Source organism: Spea bombifrons, chromosome 5, assembly GCF_027358695.1.
Source record: "Spea bombifrons isolate aSpeBom1 chromosome 5, aSpeBom1.2.pri, whole genome shotgun sequence".
NCBI lineage: Eukaryota > Metazoa > Chordata > Amphibia > Anura > Pelobatidae > Spea > Spea bombifrons.
In genome coordinates this window covers 82,709,146-82,731,194 of record NC_071091.1, presented here as the reverse complement: position 1 = coordinate 82,731,194, position 22,049 = coordinate 82,709,146, and the positions used below count along the sequence as shown (strand labels likewise).

General features: G+C 38.9%; 1 protein-coding gene across 1 annotated transcript in view; it reads right to left on the bottom strand.

Annotated features, from left to right (window-relative positions):
• SPIDR (scaffold protein involved in DNA repair) overlaps positions 1–22,049 on the bottom strand; it is a 154,064-nt gene that overhangs the window by 108,511 nt on the left and 23,504 nt on the right. The window contains exons 5-7 of the mRNA XM_053467897.1: positions 18,736–18,965; positions 14,740–14,840; positions 13,764–13,983 (exon numbers count right to left, since the gene is read on the bottom strand). Of these exons, the coding sequence (XP_053323872.1) occupies positions 13,764–13,983; positions 14,740–14,840; positions 18,736–18,965 (551 nt within the window). The remainder of the gene's footprint in view (positions 1–13,763; positions 13,984–14,739; positions 14,841–18,735; positions 18,966–22,049) is intronic.

The following is a 22,049-nucleotide window of genomic DNA, read 5'->3' as shown; positions in this document are numbered from 1 at the left end:
TCATTGGGCTCATAATTATCATCCTTTCCAAGCCAAACCTCACCAATATTTCTAGGGTGCAGCGTCCACTTCTGACCTCGCACATAGAGGTACATACATAAAACATCTTATAGAAATAGCATTAGGGTAAGATCAACTGAACTGCTATATATTTCATGTGGATTTAAAATATTAACCAACAAAATATAAACATCCCCTCAATTTACAAACACAGCATCAGTCACTATAGATCAACCAACAGAATATAGTCACACCAGCTTAGCTAGACCAAAACATATAACAAAACATATTTATCTATTAATAAATGTAATGCTTAAAATAATTAGGAAATACATTAACATAATAAAGTCATGTAGGACTCAATACCAGGTACAGCAGTATGTAAAGCCACATCATGCTCTAAAACAAGTATCGGAGCAGTTTACTATTATATACAACTTCATATATGAAATATTTCTTTAGTTGTAATCATTATATTGGTCCTGCTACAATTTGTAGTCCACCTAGCATTATGACACCATACATAAATCCTGCAAATCAACCCACCAGTTATAAAAAGGAAAATGCACAAATGTATTGTGCTTTATAGTGCCGCTCCTTGATATGCTATGGTGTGTCTGTTTAAATAGTAGTAGCTTTAAGGGGCTTGTTTCTGTAACGTGAAACAAGTCACAGCTATGTAACACACAACACACCATAAGTTATGGTGTCATAACGCTAGTAGCTGTCTCACTACACAACAGTTACATATACATATATATATATATATATATATATATATATATATATATATATATACATACATACATACATACATACATACATATATATACACACACACAGGCATAATACAAATCTAAACGATAATGTAGGTATTGCCAAATTACCAATTAGGTGGAATTTGTTAAAAAATTATAGGAGATAAAAGTAGAATTAAAAGGCTGCGGTACAAAGCTTGTGGGCTCCGTCACATCATTGTTGCTCAACAGTCTGTCTACTTTGTGTCCAAATAATCAGGATTAGCTTCTTTACACCATTATGTGAAAATCCAATGCGTCACAGAATGTGTATTAAATTTATGGAACACATAAAATATTTCTATCTCCAATGGAAACCTTTTAAAAGACAGATAGGTGCACAGTGCACCAAAAACACACTTGCTGCATGTTCCCGAGGATTAATATATATATATATATTATATATATTCATATACCTAAAAGTTGCCTCGTCATGCCCTTTCATACACAAGTTCTTCATAGACATACAAAATTTGACTAATTGGCTGATGAACAAAAAAAAAATCAGAAGAAAAAAAAGAATACAAACTAACCGAAAAAGTGCGTGGGACTCTCACGTTAAACAAAACATTCCTCTAGCATGGCTAAAAATAAATCAGTACATTACGGCAGCGGTTCGTGAAGTTATCGGCCAAGAACTCACAGGCCTCTCCATAAACTGTGCTTTGGCCGAGGCTTTCACATGGTCTGCAGTGAATCAGCAAATCTAAGCAGCGTGGAAATTCCCCACAATTAGCACTGGCATCCATGGCTTGGAACAGGGCTAATCCCATCAGCAAACCTCACCTGAGTAATTCTTCTTATCAAGTGTGTGACAAACATAGACTGAGGTTTTAAAAGGACTCTGCTGAACGTAGCATTTTTATAACCAAATTATCACTTCTATAACTGCTGAATGCCCAAAATGTTAATAAACCCCCCAAAAAACACATTTCAGATTCTGCCTCATTCTCAATTTCTCAGCCGAATGCGTTACTGGTACCTTTTGGGAAATCCCGGGGTCTTTCCTGAATGCAAGGGCTTCTAGAATCTATCACTCATAATACAAGCCATTCAAGCCTTGCATGGAGACTCAAGAACCTTTATTAAAATATACCATATTTTCTCAATTATAAGACGACCCATCCAAAATTTAGGGGAAAAAAAGAAAAAGCCTGAATATAAGACTACCCTATAAGAAAAAAAGTTTTATCAGTAAATATTAATTAACATGTAAACTATTTTTCAAATGCATTTTTGTTTTGATTTCTTTTTGCCAACCTGTCCCCCAGTTATGCACATCTGCCGCCAGAAATGACTTATACCTCCTATATGCCACTCTGCCCCCAAGATATGCCTTATACTCTCTATATGCCATTTCCCCCCATATAGGCTACTCTTTCTCCCTGATATTCCTTTTAACCCCCCTATATGCCACTCTGCCTCCAAATCTGGTCATTCTACCTCCTCTTTGGAACATCTTTGAAGCCGGTTAACTCAATTTATCCCCATCAAACCATATATTTTTGAAAACTAGACACCCCAGGGTATTTCAAATGCTGGTATTGTAACCCTTTCCATGCAATAATTATACAACCACACTTTGTCAAACTTTGTGATAGTCCTAGTATATGTCACTGTCAAACAACACTATGTATGTGTTCAGGAACATCTCCTGAGTACAGCAATACCCCACATGCATGGGTTTGTCAGATTGTTTGGCTGGTAAAAAAAAAAAAAGCAAAAAGGTGCTGCTGCTATGGGATCAGTCCCTAAGGACTGATCTACAGCAAAGGAGGGGTTAATGGTACCTAAAAATAATATAAAATATAAAAAATGTGGATAAAAATAAAAGTGCACAAACAGCGAAAAAAGTGCTGATGTGCAATATCACTGTCTATGCAGTGATCAACCGTAAGGAGGGGTCTTATAAGAGCCTTTGTGGGGAATTTCTTTTATTTTTTAGATTTAATAAAGTATACCTCTCTCCCTCACTAAAAGCAAGTGATGAAGGGAGGCAGATCTTTACCCGTCAAAGGCAAATGTTTATAAACATTGCCTTTGACTGGGCAAATCTTTAGCCTTGGGGTGTCAATCACTAGATGCTGATGGCATCCAGCAACACCCCTGAGTGATGAAAGCAATTTGTAATCACTTGAGGCTATTGCCAGGAGAAGGACAGCGCCATCTTGGAAGGTAAGTTAACCATGGCGGCGCCCTGCCGCTAGAAACTTCGTTTACGAAACGATCAAAGGTCGCTTTCATATCGAGGCATTTCAGTAATTGCTGATCGCTTCCTAAACGCTTTTACCGGCGGCATGACACCACCATATTTAAAAGACCTGCCGTTTTTTTTTACTAATAAAAACACTCCGGGGAGTGATCTAACCGCTCCCCGACGTTAATTTTTCTGTGTTGCTTAATGCCTCTATGTCAAGGCATTACAGCAACACAATCTGAGTGAAGAAAGCAATTTCTGACCACTACCGCCCGCTCCCGCAACGCGTGTGTTCTACTCCCGCCTGCTCCTGCAACGTGTGTCCAATCCCGCCCGCTCCCACAAACATCGTTCACAAACATTAATTCCCTCAATCACGCATACTCGTTCATACAACCCCCCCGATACCTGAACTGCAGATTTCCTGCGCACTCCCGTAAGGCTGCCTTCGCGTTGCTTGCACACAGCGTCTCTTCTCTTGTCCCGCCCTGAGGAAGCAGGAACAGAGCAGAGTCATGTGACGTGACGTAAATTCACATGACTCCGCTGGGTTCCTGGGCGGAACAAGAGAAGAGACAGTCCTCTAGTACATATTGCCTGAGAGCTCTGCTAACAGATACCAATAAATCAAGTAAAGCTTACAATTTGTAAAATCTGCAGCTTTACATCCTTGTATTGTTCTTACGCATCTCCTCTGTCGCTTACATCCCTTTTCTAATGAGTATGACAGTTTATACATCACATTATTGAGAAAATAGGAAGAATATAACTTACATACAGTTATTGTGACCTTTGTTTTTATGCATTAAACAATGTAGATTTTTTTCTTGCAAGGTAGGACCTTCCATGGATGCATCCTGGTGCCATGTGTTCTCCAGGTAGGCGATGCACCCGGCCATCCACGTGATGTAAAAGAAAACGTTATTCATCAGACCAGGCCACCTTCTTCCACTGCTCCGTGGTCCAGTTCTTATGATCACGTGCCCATTGTAGGCTCTTTTGGTAGGGCACAGGGGTCAGCATGGGCACCCTGACTGGTCAGCGGCTAAGCAGCCAACAACTGTGATAGAAAGTTGTCAGAACACACAGTGTATCACCTTTCTACAGATTGGGAACATCCCACAAGAGCTGCAGTTTTGGAGATGCTCTGACCCAGTCGTCTAGCCATTACAGTTTAGCCTTTGTCAAAGTCGCTGAGATCGTTATGCTTGCCCATTTTTCCTGCTTCTAACACGACAACTTTGAGGATGAAATGTTCACTTGCTGCCTAATATATACCACCACTGACAGGTGCCATGATAACAAGAATATTACTGTTATTCACTTCACCTGTCATGATGATATTACTGGAGTCCATTATTTGTTACAATTTTTTTCTCCCTCTTTTCACTTTGATTGCCCCTGTTGCAATCAGTAAGCAGGGCTTCATTGTCAGAATTGCTGATCGCAGTACCTGTAATCAGCATGCAGGAAGGGGGAGTCAATATAGAGCATATCGGAGTCCGCGCTGTACAGACACAAACCTGCGCATGCGGTATTTTGCTATTGGAGCACTAGCATATAGAACACTCAGTTGACTGCCATCACTTCCACTGATTCCAATACAAACGGCACAAGTATTTTTCTCGGATCCAATACAGACACTGATAGTAAAAATAAGTAATGCGTTGACAGTCTAAAATGCATTGTAGCCCATGCAAAACGGTTCTGAGACACACTCAGCAAAAGAATATCACCACCAACAAACCTTGTCCAATTTGGGAAGAAGAATACATTTTCCATTTTATTATAAAAGAGAACATCCAAAATAAAATGTTTTGCTAAGTCTGTTTTTACATAGTGACTAATGAGATTAAGGCAGAGATGGCTAGCGTTCAAACAGATTTATTTAACATTCGTGCGGCATCAGAATGTGCTAACATCTGGTTTGGATTTAAAGTCTGACGTTTTGATGACAGTACCTCCTCCACACACAAAAACTTTTCCTTTCCTTAATAGCCTTTTCCTTTAGCCTTTCTGGGGTTTTTTCCCTCTCCTCCTCTCGGAAGCAGCACTATTCTGCCTCTTGCTGGAAGACGCCTGATCATTGCCAGGAAAAGAAACGCAAAACAATCCCAGGAGCAGCTCCTGACGTCAGGACATTATTCCTCCCTCCCATCAGTCAGAGCCCTGTGGAAATTCCAGGCTCCAGTCGGACTAAGTCTGTGATAGAACAGCTGCACGCCTGCAGCTCCCCTCAGCTACCCCTTCAGTGCCAGATATATAGGCCAGTGCCATGCAATTTAACCACGAGACTGCCACATGAGCAGCATACCCCGTATCCAGACTGCCGAGCAAACTGCGTAGCGCTGTTACAATTAGTGGAATAATTTAAAACCACTCACACAATAACAAACTGGTACAAGAGCGGGTCCTGCCCTTGTGAGCTTACAATCTAGTCAGTGGTTGAGGAGTAAATGAGAGGACTGCAGGGTTGGGGATGAGTTGATTGAATCAGTTTGATCTGTGGAGGTTGTGGGCTTGATTAGGATGATGGCTGAGATTGTTAGGAGGAAAGGTTATACGCGTCTTGAAAAAGGTGGGTTTTCAGAGAGCTTTTGGAGATTTGCATATGAGGGAGAAAGTGTGATGGGACGGGGAAGGGAATTTCAGAGTAGGGGTCAAGAGACCGCCATTACACAAAGCTACTGACAATTTCAGCCCAATGTAAGCAATTAGAACCCCTCTGGCCTGGTTTGCACAAATTTGCAAGATGGGCACATTTTTATAGCATAGTATCAAAAGTGATCAAATCATGGCAACAATGCTTGCTCAGAACTGTATTATTCTACCCCAAAATCTCCAGTCCAGGTTTGACATACACTGGCTGGTCATGTCCAGCAGGCATTTTAATACAAGGACTACACACAGAACCGTGTTTACGTTAAATAGGCAGGCTTCCTCTACGGTAAAAAGAAAGAGGGGGTGGAAGCTTTTAAGAAAATGGTTTGGAATAAAAAGGACACAATTCCTCGGAAAGCCTGTGTGTACACATGCTCGGAGACCCATGGATGCTCTCAAACGAGCCAAGGAAGTAAACAAATAGGATTTCCAAATGAGCAAAGGTGCTCCTGGCTTCTGTCTGCTTTAATAAGTCATTGTACAGTGCAGCAGAATGTGTTATAATACATAATATTAGTAATAACTACAAAACACATCACTGCTCCGCGGGGGGAAAACATACAGCGTGAATATCTACACAGACCCCATGTCACTTATACCAGAACAAAGCAAACACCTCGGATGATACTCCCTGCACAAAGCTGTCTAATATCCAAACTACTAGTAGTAATTAAAACATAAAGGAAATACTTCCTACAAGGAATTTACAGACTGCTCTTTCATGTCTATTCTTTTAAACTAAGGACCGTTCTCTGCGTCCTCTACCCCTAGAGACGGAGTGGTGCCATTTTTAATTACATTCTTTATTCCTAGAAGCAAAGGGATGTAAGTGTATACTTTAAATCTTTCTCTCATCCCCCATGAATTTAAAGATGCATGGGACAGGCATATGGCTATCCTGAACCTACAACAAGGCTAAGGACTGATTAAGGTCTGAACCTTTACATCAGGAAAAATAGGCAGACTAGATGGGCTGAATGTTTCTCATCGGCCATCAAATGGGTCTATATTACTCACAACTATGCCTTTTTTAGGGCTAACTGCTCCTCTTCCAGAACAAACTTAGCAGGGTTTGCCCATTATCATGCAGGCTCCCTTAAAGCTCAGCGTTCAGTGAATACATGCATTCTCAATAGAATAGTTCACATAAATGCAATTAGACTACTAAACACATAAGTACACTAGACCCTGTGCCCAGACATTCGATGTCCAATACATTTAAAATATATTTCTATTGCTTAAGTTATATAAATATTTGAAGACTACAATCAAAGTCTATGATTTCTTCCCGAGGAACAGCCCCCGTAAAGCTGAAATCCACACAGTTGGAAAATGACCAAAGACCAGACTTGCTGGGTTAGGAAGAGCTGGAGGTACGCAGCACCAGTCTCCCATTTGCACCTAGCATCACATAGTAAGCTTGATTCTTTAAAATAACATTTCTGGAGAATATGTTCCCATTAAGCCAAATATTTCATGTTACAGTTGAATAAAACTTGCTTTATGAACAACACTGAAAATATAACTTGCCCCTACTATTTTTTTTTTTTAAATCCGATAAGAGCTACTACAATGGCAAATGGTTTGCAGAATAAAAATTATCAAGAAACTAAGGGATCTTAATATGAGTAGCTGGGAGAAGAAGGGATGTGAAAACATTTATATACATAACAGGATTCAAAAAGGACAAGAGGAAAGTACATTTAAAGGAGGATAAATGTTTTTGGTCATGAGCTAAAACGAGAGGGCCAGAGGAGTAGATGCAACGGAAGAAACTTTACCGAGAGGGTAGTAGGCAAGTGGAAAGGTCTTCGAGTAAATTAACCCTAAATCTAAAACGAGACCAAGGACCAAATATGTTTTGAGATTTTTCCACCATGAAAACACAAAAAAACCTGTTCCTCTCTGCCTTTAAACTCCATGTTACTATGTATGACAATTTAATCATCTGATCCTACCTCGAGCAAAATACATGAGGGTCAAAGGTCATCCACTGATGTCAAGCAGCTTGTGGTCATATCAAAGACCTCTGTGTATTTAACCAGAGGAGTAATTCCACTTACAGCATTAGGACCTGAGGCTGGTGATCAAGGCAGTAAAGTGCAGGCGCTTCTAGGAACACAAGGGCTTCCCCTAAATCTGCTGCCTTTATACAATAAATTAGAGTATAATTACAGTGACATTGTTTTGGAAACTGTAATGTAGTACATGCAGTCATCATATGCAGTTTAATAGAAGGGCCCTTTAAATGTCCATGTGGTCTCCATTGCATGGGGGAAACATTTTGTTTTAAGAATTGTAATATTAGCTAGGCTAACCTGACGACAGTAACCTCCTAATCAAAGAGAATAGAAAATCTTTATAAAACAGAATCATTTGATGTTTGCATTCTATCTTAGAAATCTTGTATCATCTTATCATACATATCACAACACACTATGTATCAGAGTGTAAAAGATACTGCCAAATTAAAGTAATTGTGCGCCATTTGTGCCATAGTGTTGATAGTTTGATACTAACTCAAAAGAGGCAAAATGTTAGAGATAAAGGTCATGGCCTAGAACCAGAAGGTCAGAGAATTAGACGTAACGCAAGTCAGCTTTACTTCCCTGAGCAGAAGTGGAAGGGGTTAATACGAGGGAATTTACATATCGTGAAATATGTATATGGCTATGCTGGATCTCAGATATGATGACCCAGGCCAGATTATGGTTTGAGCCTCTACAGAGATGGGCAGACTAAATGGCCAAACATTTTAATCTGCCATCAAATTCTATGTTTATACTTGCTTGGAAAAAATATCTGCAGGTCCAAGTAAAAAAAAAAAAGTGTTGTTTTGGTTTATAGAAGCACTCTCCTAAAATCACGCTGTAAATTTAATAAAGGACCGGTTGAGATATATATATATCAAAGAAGTCCCTTGTGTGCCGGTAACTATTTTTGGATGTTATAAGATTTGCTGTTGCAGCTACTTGGCACCAGGCTAAAAAAGAGGTGATTGGTGTGCAATTGTTGATTTTGGACTTATATATATACATACCATGTATATATATATATATATATATATATATATACATACCATGTATATATATATATATATATATATATATATATATATATATATATATATATATATATATATATATATATATATATATACACATATACCAGATTTGCTAAAGAATATAAAGCAAAAACATACTTTGACACATTTTCACCTTTTATCTTTTTTAAACAAAAAAACATGCTTTGGCAAATGTGTTGAAAGCTAGCTCTAGAACACTGCTTCATGATTGATTGTATGCATGCTCCAGGATTACATTTAAAATCCAGGGTTCTAACATATAAAGCCTTTACTGACGCAACTCCTACCTCCACTTCTATTTGTAGCCAGATACCTGCCAGCTATCCCCTTTGCTCGTGAATTATAACCTCCCCTTCATTCATTAGCACTTACCTTCTCTATTTTTATATGGTTTTCTAGCACTGTCTTCACGCTCTCTGCTACCAGTTCTTCTAGGAAAAAAAGGATAACCTACAAAGTCAAGGCGTATACACATCTTTTTTTTGATTTTCAGAACAAACAAGAAGTATATTCTGATACAGCTATGTAAAACTAGTTTCCAGCAGCACCATTTTAGTAGAGGTTAATACAGTGAGGGAACTTAACACACGCGCAGGATAGGCATGTGGCTCTCCTGAATATATGACATATAGGGAGACTAGATGGACTGAAGAGTTCTTATCGACTGATATTCAATGTTCTCTCACAGTCACTAACCTCAACGCACCTTCCTGTGCTTTCACCCGCTATATAATGAAGTTTGCCTTTCACCTCCATACTCCACAAGTACAAACCATGGATATGACACAAAGAAAGTTGGATGAACCCCAGAACATATCGCCTAAAAAAGCTGATTTGCATAAATAAATCAGTAATATCCTATGCCATTGCCTTCACTGCCCTCATCCGTGGAACACCTGGTGGACGGCACATAGATGCGTCAAGTGTGCCTTCAGAACAGTAGAAAAGATATGTTGGTTTACAATCACTGGCAACTGCACTGATCATATGCACATTGCTCATGCGTGGCAGAAGAGATCTTCTAGTGAATGTTAAGCAGTTGAAGCTAGTCTTTCCATACAGTCTCCAGCTGTGAAACACTCTAGGTTTAGGCGTTAATATTTCTCTTCTGGATTATCAACGAAGCATTTAGGCTGCTCACAGTATGACATCATCTAAGGGGGTAGAATAGACCACTTAGATTTCTTTAAGAAAAAGGCTCCTATTGAATACTTGATGCATTCTTCATATTCTGAAAAAAATCAGGCCTGAAGTTGATCTTTTCACATTATATTTTCTGCATTTATTAAATGTTCCAAAAAGTAACAGTTGAAATTTATACACATTGCACTCCCTCCAAATTCCAGGCCACTGGCACTGCAGCTCTGAAATCAGAGGTGGCAGCTTGTACTGAATTCAAGCTGGAATCTTTCAGAATTCTTGGAGAGAGCGCTCTTCATGAGTAGAGATTAGAAACGCAGCCCTCCATCCTCCGCTTCTGACGTCAGTAGACAACTACTTGTCAGTGCTATCTGTCAATGGAAAATGCATGGAATTTCCTCACTTAAAAACACTGGAACTTTCAAGAAGAGACCCGTCATTAAACGCTCTAGAGTTGTGCGTGTTTTTTTGAGGGTTAAAATATAACCCTGGAGGGAAAAAAAGTTATTTTTTCCATTAGTCAACATAAAAGTGTTAATTGTATTTTAATGGAATAGTCATGTCATTTTCATTCTTATCAGTCACTTTCAATAGGGAAGACCCTATTTTGTTAGCAGCTCATAGGTTAACTTCCAATTTTTAGCTATACAAGTATAAAATGGTACCATTCCCAAGGGGTGGAGGTTGGCTGTTTTACCCTCAACTTCTTATACCCTTGCAAATAAAATCACTCAGTATAGTTTATGCTATGTTTTGCCTATATGTTAATAGCCACATCAAGATCTGCAGATGTCTTGTCACACTATAATATAGCACACATTCACACGGACTGGTGGACCGGAGGATTAAGACCTTTAAGTTTTATGTTTTTAAATGAGATCAGTTGTAATAAGGCCTTGGAATACAGAGATTTTTTTTAACTAAATAAAATCATAATGCGGCATTTATAATTCACCTGCTCAGCAGATGATCCCCGAATCCTCAAATACCCTCCTCGACAGGTCATGCATGAAGAATATGTATGAGTGAGAACAGGTGAATTTGTGTAATTGATGAGGCAGTGAGTATTTGAATAAAGCATAGTATTTCCTTGTTGGGGCATCTTAAGGACAAAGGTTCAGAAACATTTCCGTGTGCTATATATGATCTGAAAAAAACTGCCCTACATATTAAATGTATGTGTACATAGTTTGTAATGCACCACATTGGCCAACTTTTAACTCTTTATTTAGATTCTCCAATGGAATATTGCTATTGAGGCTGTACAAAACTAAGCACCTGGCTGCCCATGGAAGTTAAGCTAGATATAGAATATATATATATATATATATATATATATTTCCTGAAATAAAAGCCAACTGGTGTTTGAGATAACAGACAAATGATCAGCGATGTCACCAGATGATGGAGACCCCCCCCCTTCCTATAAACTCTGTCTGCATGACCTGCAGTTGCTTATGGACAATGGAGCCAAGCTCGTGGGTTATTTTTATTTTTTTGAGCAATGACGTACTTTACAGAGATAGCACTATTTCAGCTCCAGCATAAATATTTCAGGTGCCATGGATTTTTCCACCCATGTTTATGCAGAACAAAGAACAAAATAAAAACTACTTCCATGTGGGTCATAAACAACTCAATATAATATCCTAACAAGCCCAATGTCTTCGGGGTACTCGCTAAACCGGGCTCCATTGTTTATTAAACAAACTGGAATTAACATGAATGAGTCCGAAGCCTGGCACAGAAGGCAGCACACGCTTGAAAAGCTCTACTGTTCAACAGACGGGGTCTATAGGACAAGAAAGGGGATAAATGTTATATTCCCAACACATTTACACTCCCACATTGGTGTATCCTTTTCACTTCTGCTCATCAGAGCATCTTTTTCCACTTTCCTCCCCTCATCAGTGCATCATTTTCACTGTCTTGTGATGTCTGAGTCAACTGCATACTTTGTGCTTGACATTTAAGGGACAAAGTTATTTATGACTGCTTTAGAGCCATAACAAAGGATCATACTTATTTCATGCCAGGACAAACTCAGCAATAAAAAAAATAAAAACCCTACAATTTAATTATTTTTAATACAGCACAATCTGTAATTTCCATAACCCACCCCCTTCAAGACCCCATCAGTTCTTCATAAACTCAACTGGAATGACCACAAAGACAAAATACTCAGCCATGTTTTTTTAATATTACATTTTTATTATTCCCATCCAATGCAAACTTCAGACTTTGACACTCGAAAGGCAGTTTTTAAACCAAATCTACCCCATTTACGCTTCACACGGCAAAGGCTCTGGGCTCATTGTAACATTTAAAAGCCGATATGAGTGGCCACAAAGGACCGGCACCACTTGGAAACAACATAAATGTATGGTAGTTTTGGAAAAGAATATTAAAAAAGAACCCGTTACTACTGTTTATTTATGTAGCCTTAGTCAAAGTCTTTAGGCTTGAACTCACATTACTATGTTTATCTTCGTAATACCATTGAGTTTTGTTTTGTGTGCACTTTCTGTATCAGCCGGCAACGAAGCTTCGTTAACACGCTTCACGTCACACCAGCAGCGACTGGGTTATGGACCTTCAACACGCTCTACAGGGATTGTTATTTAAACCGAACAATACCACCATAGGGAAGTAAGCAATGATTACATAGAGACAGGTAACTGGTGGTGTAGTATTACAGCTTTACAGGACAGGTGAGAGCAACGCCTGTCCTCAAATACCCCTTTCACAGTGCAGGTTTCAAATGATGCATTTAAGCAATTTTACCATATATCTGATTATAAAATATGCTGTACAACCAAGGGGCTTATCAAAGGCAGGTGCATAAGAGGCCTTAAAAAGAAATTCATTAAGACTAGGAAAATGCGCCACATGCAAATACATTAGGTTTAGCTATATTATTCCACATACGGGATACAGTGAGAAGCTGCAGGATATCTTCCACATTTACGGGCATCTAAGGTTACCTCCGGGTATTTTTAAAGTACTATGGTCACTGGATTCATGGCTCAGTATATCAAACCCACAAAACGATTTGGAGAGATAGCATACCCATTAACCAATACCAGGCTTTGTAAAGAATGAGAGGTGCTAATAATAATAATAATAATAATAATAATAATAATAAAGTGCTTCCTGGTAATATATTTGGCTAAAAGAAATCTGTTATTCTTAGATACCCAGTGTTCCACAAACTAAGAGGTGATGAAGTGGTAAAGAGTTTTTCCATACGGGTTTCTCAGTTCTACTAAATGCAACAAGGAAAGGCAAGCCATAACAGTCATTAAACTTTCATAACAAGGATGCAATGACAGTGTTAAAGGCTACTTCCACACCTTTATAACCTTCCATAGAGCATTTAGCGACCTGTGCTAACACATTACATGGCCACCCATCATGTGCTCTTTGCTCATCCTCCCACGGAATGCACTTTGTCGCTGACACCAACTTTATCTGGAGAACAGTGCTATTGTCTGGGACAACTCCTTTAGAGGACAGAACGTGGAGGACAGGAGCACAGTCCATAACGGTCACAGCAATAAACACACAGTCTGTAGTCACAAATATATAACTGACACGACTGCACTAGCACCTCAATGACTATTTGGTATGGGATAGAGGCTATTACAACAAAGTAACAAAAACTTAAAATACATTTTAAAAAAATATTTCTATTGATTAGAAAATAGAGGTTTATAGGTAAAATCAGCTTCTTGACATTAACCAACGGGTATAAAACTCTTAAGGCACAATGACCTGTTAAAATGCTACGGTATTTCAGTAAATAAATCAAGCACTTTGTACCTTTGGATTTAAGGAGAAGCAGACGATCGGATGGATCCACACCACGCAAACGGACACTTACCAGGGGGGATGGATGTGAATGATGTCATGTTGGCATCCTTTGAGCTGAGAGGCTGTTTGTTTAGTGAAGAGAACTTTCATCATCTCAGCAGGGCTACATTCAGAAGCCAACGTGTCCTCAGTATTTGGGAGGCCTGTCAGGTTCTGGCATAGAGCAACCTGAAATGAGCACTCCTCGTGTACCTCCATTATCTTCAACACAAGAATTCCAGATTTATCCCCTACAAATACATGCAAAACCATTATTCAAGTGTGAAGTATGGTAAATACTGACGGTTCCAGAGTAAGACCCTGTGAGGGATCATACGCCTAATTTATAAATGGCGCATTACACCAGGACTGCACCGGAGCAAGCTGTGCACTTCATAACGATGATTATTACACCAGTGTATTCTAAAACGATGGCTCTAGAATTTTATGGGCAGTAAGAATGAAAGGGTTACATGAGCAATGTCTTATGTAAAGTGTGTTCAATCATACCAAAACTCAGGAACATATGTTCAGGAGTGCTAAAAATACACGAAACAAAAATATAACATCATGCTAAAACATATGAATCTCATAGACCTTGCCTCTCGAGTTATCTGGTGCCGATTACAGACTTTGAGCTTGAAACAGATGATTGAACCTCTTTTTATGTTAGGACTACGCATGGGTCTCTTCTATGTATTATGGAGGTAGAAGTGTTACAAGGTTTACAAGTTAACCATTATTAAATCAAAGCAAAACAGGACATGGGTGACTTTAGGGAGAATAAAAATGCCATATTCTGGTACTGACATTGATGAGTCCATCTGGTTTGGCATTACAGCCAGAAACCATTCGTAGAGTCACATGATCACAAATGGAAGAGATTAGCAAAATCATCTCCTGCACAGTACCTGGTTTATAATCGCAGGATCTTATGGCCGCCTAGCCGACAAAGCAGCACTTTCTGATTGATGCGCCAACTACATTCAGTAATGTACGGATCTTACCTAAAGGCATCTTGCAATCTGAGTCGCACTGATGCCTCCAGAAACTAATGGCAGACCTCTCTCTGTTCTGCAGCCGATTCAGCCTCTCTGCAAGTCCTCCCCTGCAGAGAATAAAAGAATGTGCCACATGGCAAAGACTTAGAATTTAGTGTTGCCAAAGGACAAAGAGCAGGAGACAGATGGGACCATTTACTTACTACTTTCCACTAAGAAAAAGAAAAATTGCATACTACAGATCTGTTCAGACACTTAAGCACAGCAAAGAACCTCTTCAGCCTTAATAAAATATGTAATTTATTTTACAAAGAAAATATATCATTTCAGCGCCAAATGATTCAACTAACATTTTGAGGCTTCTGTCTAAAGTTCGACCATGGAAAGGCCTTCCAAGAATACTTCTTTTACCCAAAAAAGGTAATCAAAATTGAGAATGATTGGACTCCCTAAAACAAATCCAATAACTCCAGTTTTAATTAATAACTTCGCTAAAAATAAATCGCTATAGAAATACATCAATACATGTGCAAAATAATGCAACCTACTAGATGAAAGTGGTAACCTAATAAGCTAGACGTTTATCCACTCTGTACTAGCGTGGTTTTTATCTCGATATTTATCCATATCTCCATATTTTTTCACATCAATTTTATATAGCGATAACACATTTTGCAACACATGCATTGATAAAGTTCTGAAGCGCTTCTATAAGCAGATCAGCTTTCCTTTTACCGACGTAATTAATTAAAAGTTTTGTTTTATCTATTGGATTTGTTACAGGGAGTCCTAGCATTTATCTGTCTCCTTGAGAACAAAATGTAGGTTAGCATTGACAAAAGTGGCTTTATCTAATTTTCCTCCCTTTACCTGCCATTTTTGTCCAATATTTTGGGTGACTTTCCCTGCTCAAATACACCGAGTTGATTATTTATGGCAATGCTAATGCATCCTTTAATTAGCCCGAGTGACGAGATACTGATAAGTAACCAGCACATCTAAGCTGACGCTAACACATTTCACATACAAAGTGGGCCAGGATGCCAACAATGGTGTGATTACCTTCTGTCAATATGACCCACAATCCAATGGAAGCGTTCCCTACACCTGCTGTACCGCCATGTATTAAATCATGTTAAAAAATGCATGGGGTTTTCTTTTTTTATTATTATTTTTTTTTATTTTTTATTATTATATTGTTTATTATTTTTCCTTTTGTAACAAATCTATGCAACTTGCTGGTGCTTTACAAAAGTAATATGGCGGAAACATAGACTTTGACGACAGTTAAGAACCATTGGGTCCACGTAGTCTGCCCATTTCTACTGATCAAATTATCTGAGAAGGAAAAAATATAGAGAGGGCCATTAAAACATCTTAAAAGATCATGACTTTAAGCAAATAGCGAAACCTTCAAACTCGCACATAATACATTAATGAGAACTGATCTTATCCCAGAGAGGAGCAAGGGATTTCCTCAAGATTTTAGTCCTCTCGAGCTTCCCGGAGTGTCAGGATATAAATCATACAATGTAAGGACATTCATGTGTCAGCGGATGCAAACAGTAGAACATACTGTCCTGTATGTACACAGCGGTCTTCTAACCCACACACGGCATTCTTTATTCTAACAGCCTACGAGAGACATTTCCCTTCTCTTTATTTGTCTTGTGGGGCATCTTTTGTTAAGGTTATTCAGTAAGGGTGTATTTACAGTTAGCGCACCATCACGGCAAGAGAAAATTGAGTGGTAATTATAGGAACGAAAAGGAAGAAGGCAAGTAGATGCAGAAAATGAAGATGAGCGTAAACTACCAACACCAGTGAGCTTTAGATCCACGCATTGCTTGGGTGGCCCTGTATAAAACATTTAAAATCACGCTTCTCTAATTCAGCTATGTATAACGTTGTGCCATCTCAGACCCTCCGTTATAATGTAGTGTATTCAGGGTGTTGGAACTGCGAATATCTTGGAATTTCACGATTTAGTGAACAAATCCCACTGACAGAAAGCCACGCGAGCCCTGGGCAGACAAGAAATGGGCAAAACATTTCCAACGCTTTACTTTTCTATGGTTTGGATTTATGCATTTGCGTTTTGTTACAAATAAATTGCGTGCAATATCTTACAGGTTAAATAAGAACAAATTTTGAATTTTAATTTGTAGCATCTCAGTTAAATATACTATAACCTTTAGAAAGATAAAATGAGAGAAGAATTTTATTTCCTAAAATCATGTTTTTGAATGTAGATGAGAGAAAGAGAAACAACGTGAATTGGCAGGAGTCTGAAGTGCAGATCACACATCATTAATACGAGGTTATGTTCATACAAAGGACGGCGCAAAGCTGGATCGAATAGACATGTCTATTATTAATCATAGAACGATCCAGAGAAAATCAGCGATGCCTGCATTCTCACACACCAAGTCTTAGTGGTGGTCCCAGAAAATAGCGATGGGCAATACGGCTTCAACACAGCACACAATTTACTGGATTTTAAAGCCGCAATCACACAATCACTCCGGGCAGCCAGTATCAATATTATGTGGATGGGAATTACTTTCTGGCCGGCACAACGAGATCAAGTGCTTTACACTGCATCCAAGAGCGATCGATGGACGAGTTCCCAATTAAGACGAACAAAAAACTGTAAATGTAGCTGCTTTTAGCATTAAGTATGAAAGAAGCATGGTCATTGCAGATTCAAGATTAAGTTTTATAGAGTGTTGCACAAACACATACATCATCTTATTGTTTGTGTTATAAAAATGAAAGCACATACTCCCAAAAACAAAGTACAAATCGGGGTAAAAACACCTAAAGCATTTTGTGCCGAAAGCAAAGGAAATACCTTAAAAATACCTTGAGGATCAGTCCTTTAATTGACACGTTTGACTACCGGTGTATAAAGTAACCCTGCTCTGAGCTCAGTATGACTTTACATCCGAGTTTGTGTATGACGAAAGCATGATATGAACACAGTTTTTTTTTTTCCACGATGTCACTAAAAATTCTGAGGACATTCTGTTTGCAATTATCATAAGTAGAAGGTCATGCAAAGTAAATAGGTCATCAGCCAAAAGCTCAGCTCAAAAACTTTTTCACAGCTAACAAATTGGTCCATTTCCCGGACTGGAAAAGGAGCAGTTTGTGAAATTCCTCGGAAAAAAAGCATAAGCTGAAAAAAAAGTGATATATGATTCAGAACATTTGGTCTGCCAAAAAAAAAAAGGAACAAAAATAGCACTGGAATGGCACATATCTCCAAAAAAAAAAAAAAAACACTATTAATGAAGGTACCAATGCAAATAGGTCTTCTAAAAATAAAAAAGGATATGAAGTTATGTATTAGAAATTGGATAGTAGAGTTCACAGAAAACGACAACATACAAATATTACACCACACCGTCTCACTGCTCGATGTCTGGTTTGCGTTCTGAAAAGTTGGCCAAAGTTCTTCAAAAATTAATAAAAAAAAACCACAGACCACTAGATTAGCACTGATAATGGGTTTAGTTTTCCCCCCTCCAACTAACTTTCTCCAATAACAAGACTCATTTTCACAAGTATCCTATTAACAAATATTTCCCATCAAAGATTATTCCAAATAAATAAAGCCCGAATGCTGCCAGACGTATGGCCGCTGCTTCATGCACTACAGTGTGATAATTACTATTTTGTAGCATTCTCTTATGATACGTAATCAAAGGCAGGGATGAATATATGAATTCTTCCTTTTCCCACATTAACGACCCTAAACTGTCTACATACTATACCTTCTTGGAGCAACCTATCACCGACCATGATAATTATGCTATGTTTGTTAAATGAGAACCAACCCAAAACCTGGGCAATTCCAATCATGATGTTTCACTTGGAAATGCATTAAACCTTTCTACGATTCGGCATCAGTCCTTTATTTCTCCTGTGTAATGTTGCATAAAAGCGTTCTTCCGAAAAGGCTAAACAGAGAAAAGAGGGTAACAAAAGGCAAAATACCCAAGAAACCGTTTCCTCTTCTTGGCAGAATCGTCAGGCGTCTTGGAAGCCTTGGCTGGGGCCTTTTCGGGCGTCTGTAGCAGAACCTGCGCCGTTCTCACCCAGTCACTTGCAGACCTTTCCAATGGAGGACACGCCTGTCGCTCATCATTGAGTGAACGGTTTGATCTCGCCACCAATGACGGGGCTTCTTCCAAATCATCTGAAGAGTACTCTGCGATCTGTATGGCCTGGAAAACAGTGTTGGTAATTAAATAGGATTCAAAAACAAAAACCAGCATAAGTAGTACAAGAGATACAAAAGCTCAGTTATCGTGGACCTACCTGAACATCTCTATTGTAATATTCACTTTTAGCGTTATTGTAGGGTAGCTGGTTAGAATAGGTATTAACCCCTTAAGGACAATGGGCTGTCCCTAAACCCATTGAAAACATGTACGGGCTTTTTCATTAAGGGGTTAAAATCACAGGCAGACAGACAAAGGGCACTAACAATCAAGTCAACGAACACTTGGCAAACTTCTGCCACAACCAGGTAGTGATAAATACATAAATGATAAGATGGAACTCTTTAATAGCACAGATCTGCAGCACCCATTAATCGGTTCCAAATCCAAAAGTGACCACAGATTCCTTAATTTGGATTGAAAAGCAATTGCAGAAAATAAAACAACATTGATTAGACATATGGCGACTCATTTATCACAGTAGATCTAAACCTAGTGGTACTTGATGGCAAAACCTACAGTTTGCTTTGCTTCCCCTGCCCGAAATTCCCCTCCTAACCCCAATCCCCAGCAGCCAAAATCAAAGCAGAAGAATAATCATTCAGGCAGGAGGTGAAGATCAACACAAGGCACACACATACATTGAGTTCCTAATGTCCACATATCATCTTAAACACCGCTATGTAAAGACTAAGCTGAAAAGGTAGGATTGTAGAAATGAAACATCCACCTTCTGTACCGGAGAAAGAAAGCTTTGGTCACTTTCTGTATCATTCACCCAAAAACAGGGCAACCTAGAAAAATACTTATGCTTTATAGGATATCTGTATCATAAATCATAAAGGGGTTTGTTGCCTAAACCTTGAGAGGGAAATTAGGGTGAGAAAAAACACATTTCAAGCCAAGACTTCATTACACACTTGAAGTGTCAACATTGTGAAATTTCTCCAGCAGGACGGGACAAGCTGGCCCAGAAAAACAGTCAAATCAGTGAGATTTCTAGAACATAACCTTACCAATATAACCATGCATTTCCACCAAGCCACCATTACAGGAGAGACTGTCAGCAAACTAAAATGTTTCAATCACAATTGCCCTGCAAATTGAGTTTGGCAGATAAACATTGTTATTATATCTTATTTATATAAGGCCATATTATTCTGCAGCATCACATAAGAAGGCCTTTAAGGGACTATCCATTGTCCCAGAGAGCCTTCTTAACAATGAATGCATATGAAAGTAGTTTCATAGTAGCTGCAGAGCCTCCTTGGTGGCCTGACATTTCCCGCCATAGCAACCAATCGGCAGCAGGAACAAGCTCCAATTAAAATCAATGGGTAGTGGAGGGGGTCTCATTAGGCCCCCACCCAGAGCGTTTACACAGCCACTGCTAGTAAGAACATCACGTGTCGGGAGATATGTTTGGCCTAATAGAGCAAATAGGGGTGGGGAAAGGGGCAAATGCATATAGTGGGGTTCCACAGAATCCCCCCATACATTTGCAAAGGGGACACCATGCATATTTAAAGGGTCCTCTCAACTATCACATGTATTAAAGGGTATATGATGGGACCCTGCAGAGTGTTTAATGAAAACACACACTTTGTGAACACACAGGTCACTGTTTTGCATTTCTGAGGAAGGGAGCCATATATATTATATATATACATATAGAAACACATACTATTTATACACATTTGACATTCATACCTTTTCGCCTGTTTCATTTCCTTTTGTTTATTTGACGTTTTCGGATTATATCACCAGAGCTAATTTCAGCCTGTGTTGCAATGTACGCTGGATGTATGCTTTTTATAGGCTGAGCTTCAGTATACAAGAATTCTGTGTTCATTTCAACAAATTCCATGAGTGAATTGAAAGCCTTTGAGACATGTCTGCTCCTTGAAAGTCATGGCACATTTAAAGCAGTCATGCACGATGGAGAGCTACTGCTGCCCAGATGTTAGCCTTATGAAAATTAAGGTTTGTTTTTCCTTTTAAAGGCAAATGTATATATAGAAGCAGCTATATGTTTTCCATGGCACATGGTCAACACTTGGTATGGTTAGGACAGCATTTAACTCTTATCTGGGACGGTGGCACATGATTCACACAATGGTCATTGTTGGCAGTGCAAGCTTCCCAGAACTACCTTCTATACCCCCAGGAACGTGAATGCATTAAAAAAAAAAAAAAAAAAAAAAACCACTTTAAATGTACGAATTGCATGATAATTTACAAATTTGAAATTTTACAAATGTTTTGCTGCTGGATGCCCATTGTTTTGGCATTTAAATTTTAAAAAAAAATAAAGGTTAAAATACCTCCCTCTGTGGCGTTGGGAACGGCTTTTACAGATTATGATGCAAGAAATAATGGTGGTGATAATTGGTAACCTAAGAAAACTGCAAGGAAAGCTTGTGAATAAGTAAAGATGAAGCATGTCACTTATTACTTCCTCTAGCAAAGGATACAAAAGTTCTCTATACTAGAGGCAGATATGCCAACAGTTTGTCCAAATGGAAGAAAAGCAGAGCCAAGCATCCTGCGTGGTTTAATAGACTTTACAATAAAGCACCTACGCAGCTCCGTGTGTCTAAGGTATCTGCACACATACCAGTGAAATGGCAACCATGGAGGAAATGTGGAAAATCAACTGCATTATTGGTCAAGAAAAAGTAATAGCGGTTAATACTGACTTTGTGAACAACTTATATTCTAACCGACTAAGATGCCACATTTCCTCAGAAGAGACACAAACTTCTCCATAACACCGAAGAGACTGGAAAGACAAACTGCAATGAATTCCCATCAATTTGGCGTTGGAACAGCCTCCTAAGATATATGGCAGAGATTAACACAGTGACGGAATCCAAACATGCATGAGATCAGTATATGGCTATCCTGAATCTAGGACTGTGGGCAGACTAGATGTGACGAGCGCTCTAACCGCTTAGAGATGTTTGAATGTCTTTGCTGCTGGACACAAGCATGGGATCAAGAAATGCTTTCAGAAACATCAGATCGCGGATTTTAGCCACCCATTACAGCACTGCTTTAATGACAGAATATAGGAAGATTTTAAAC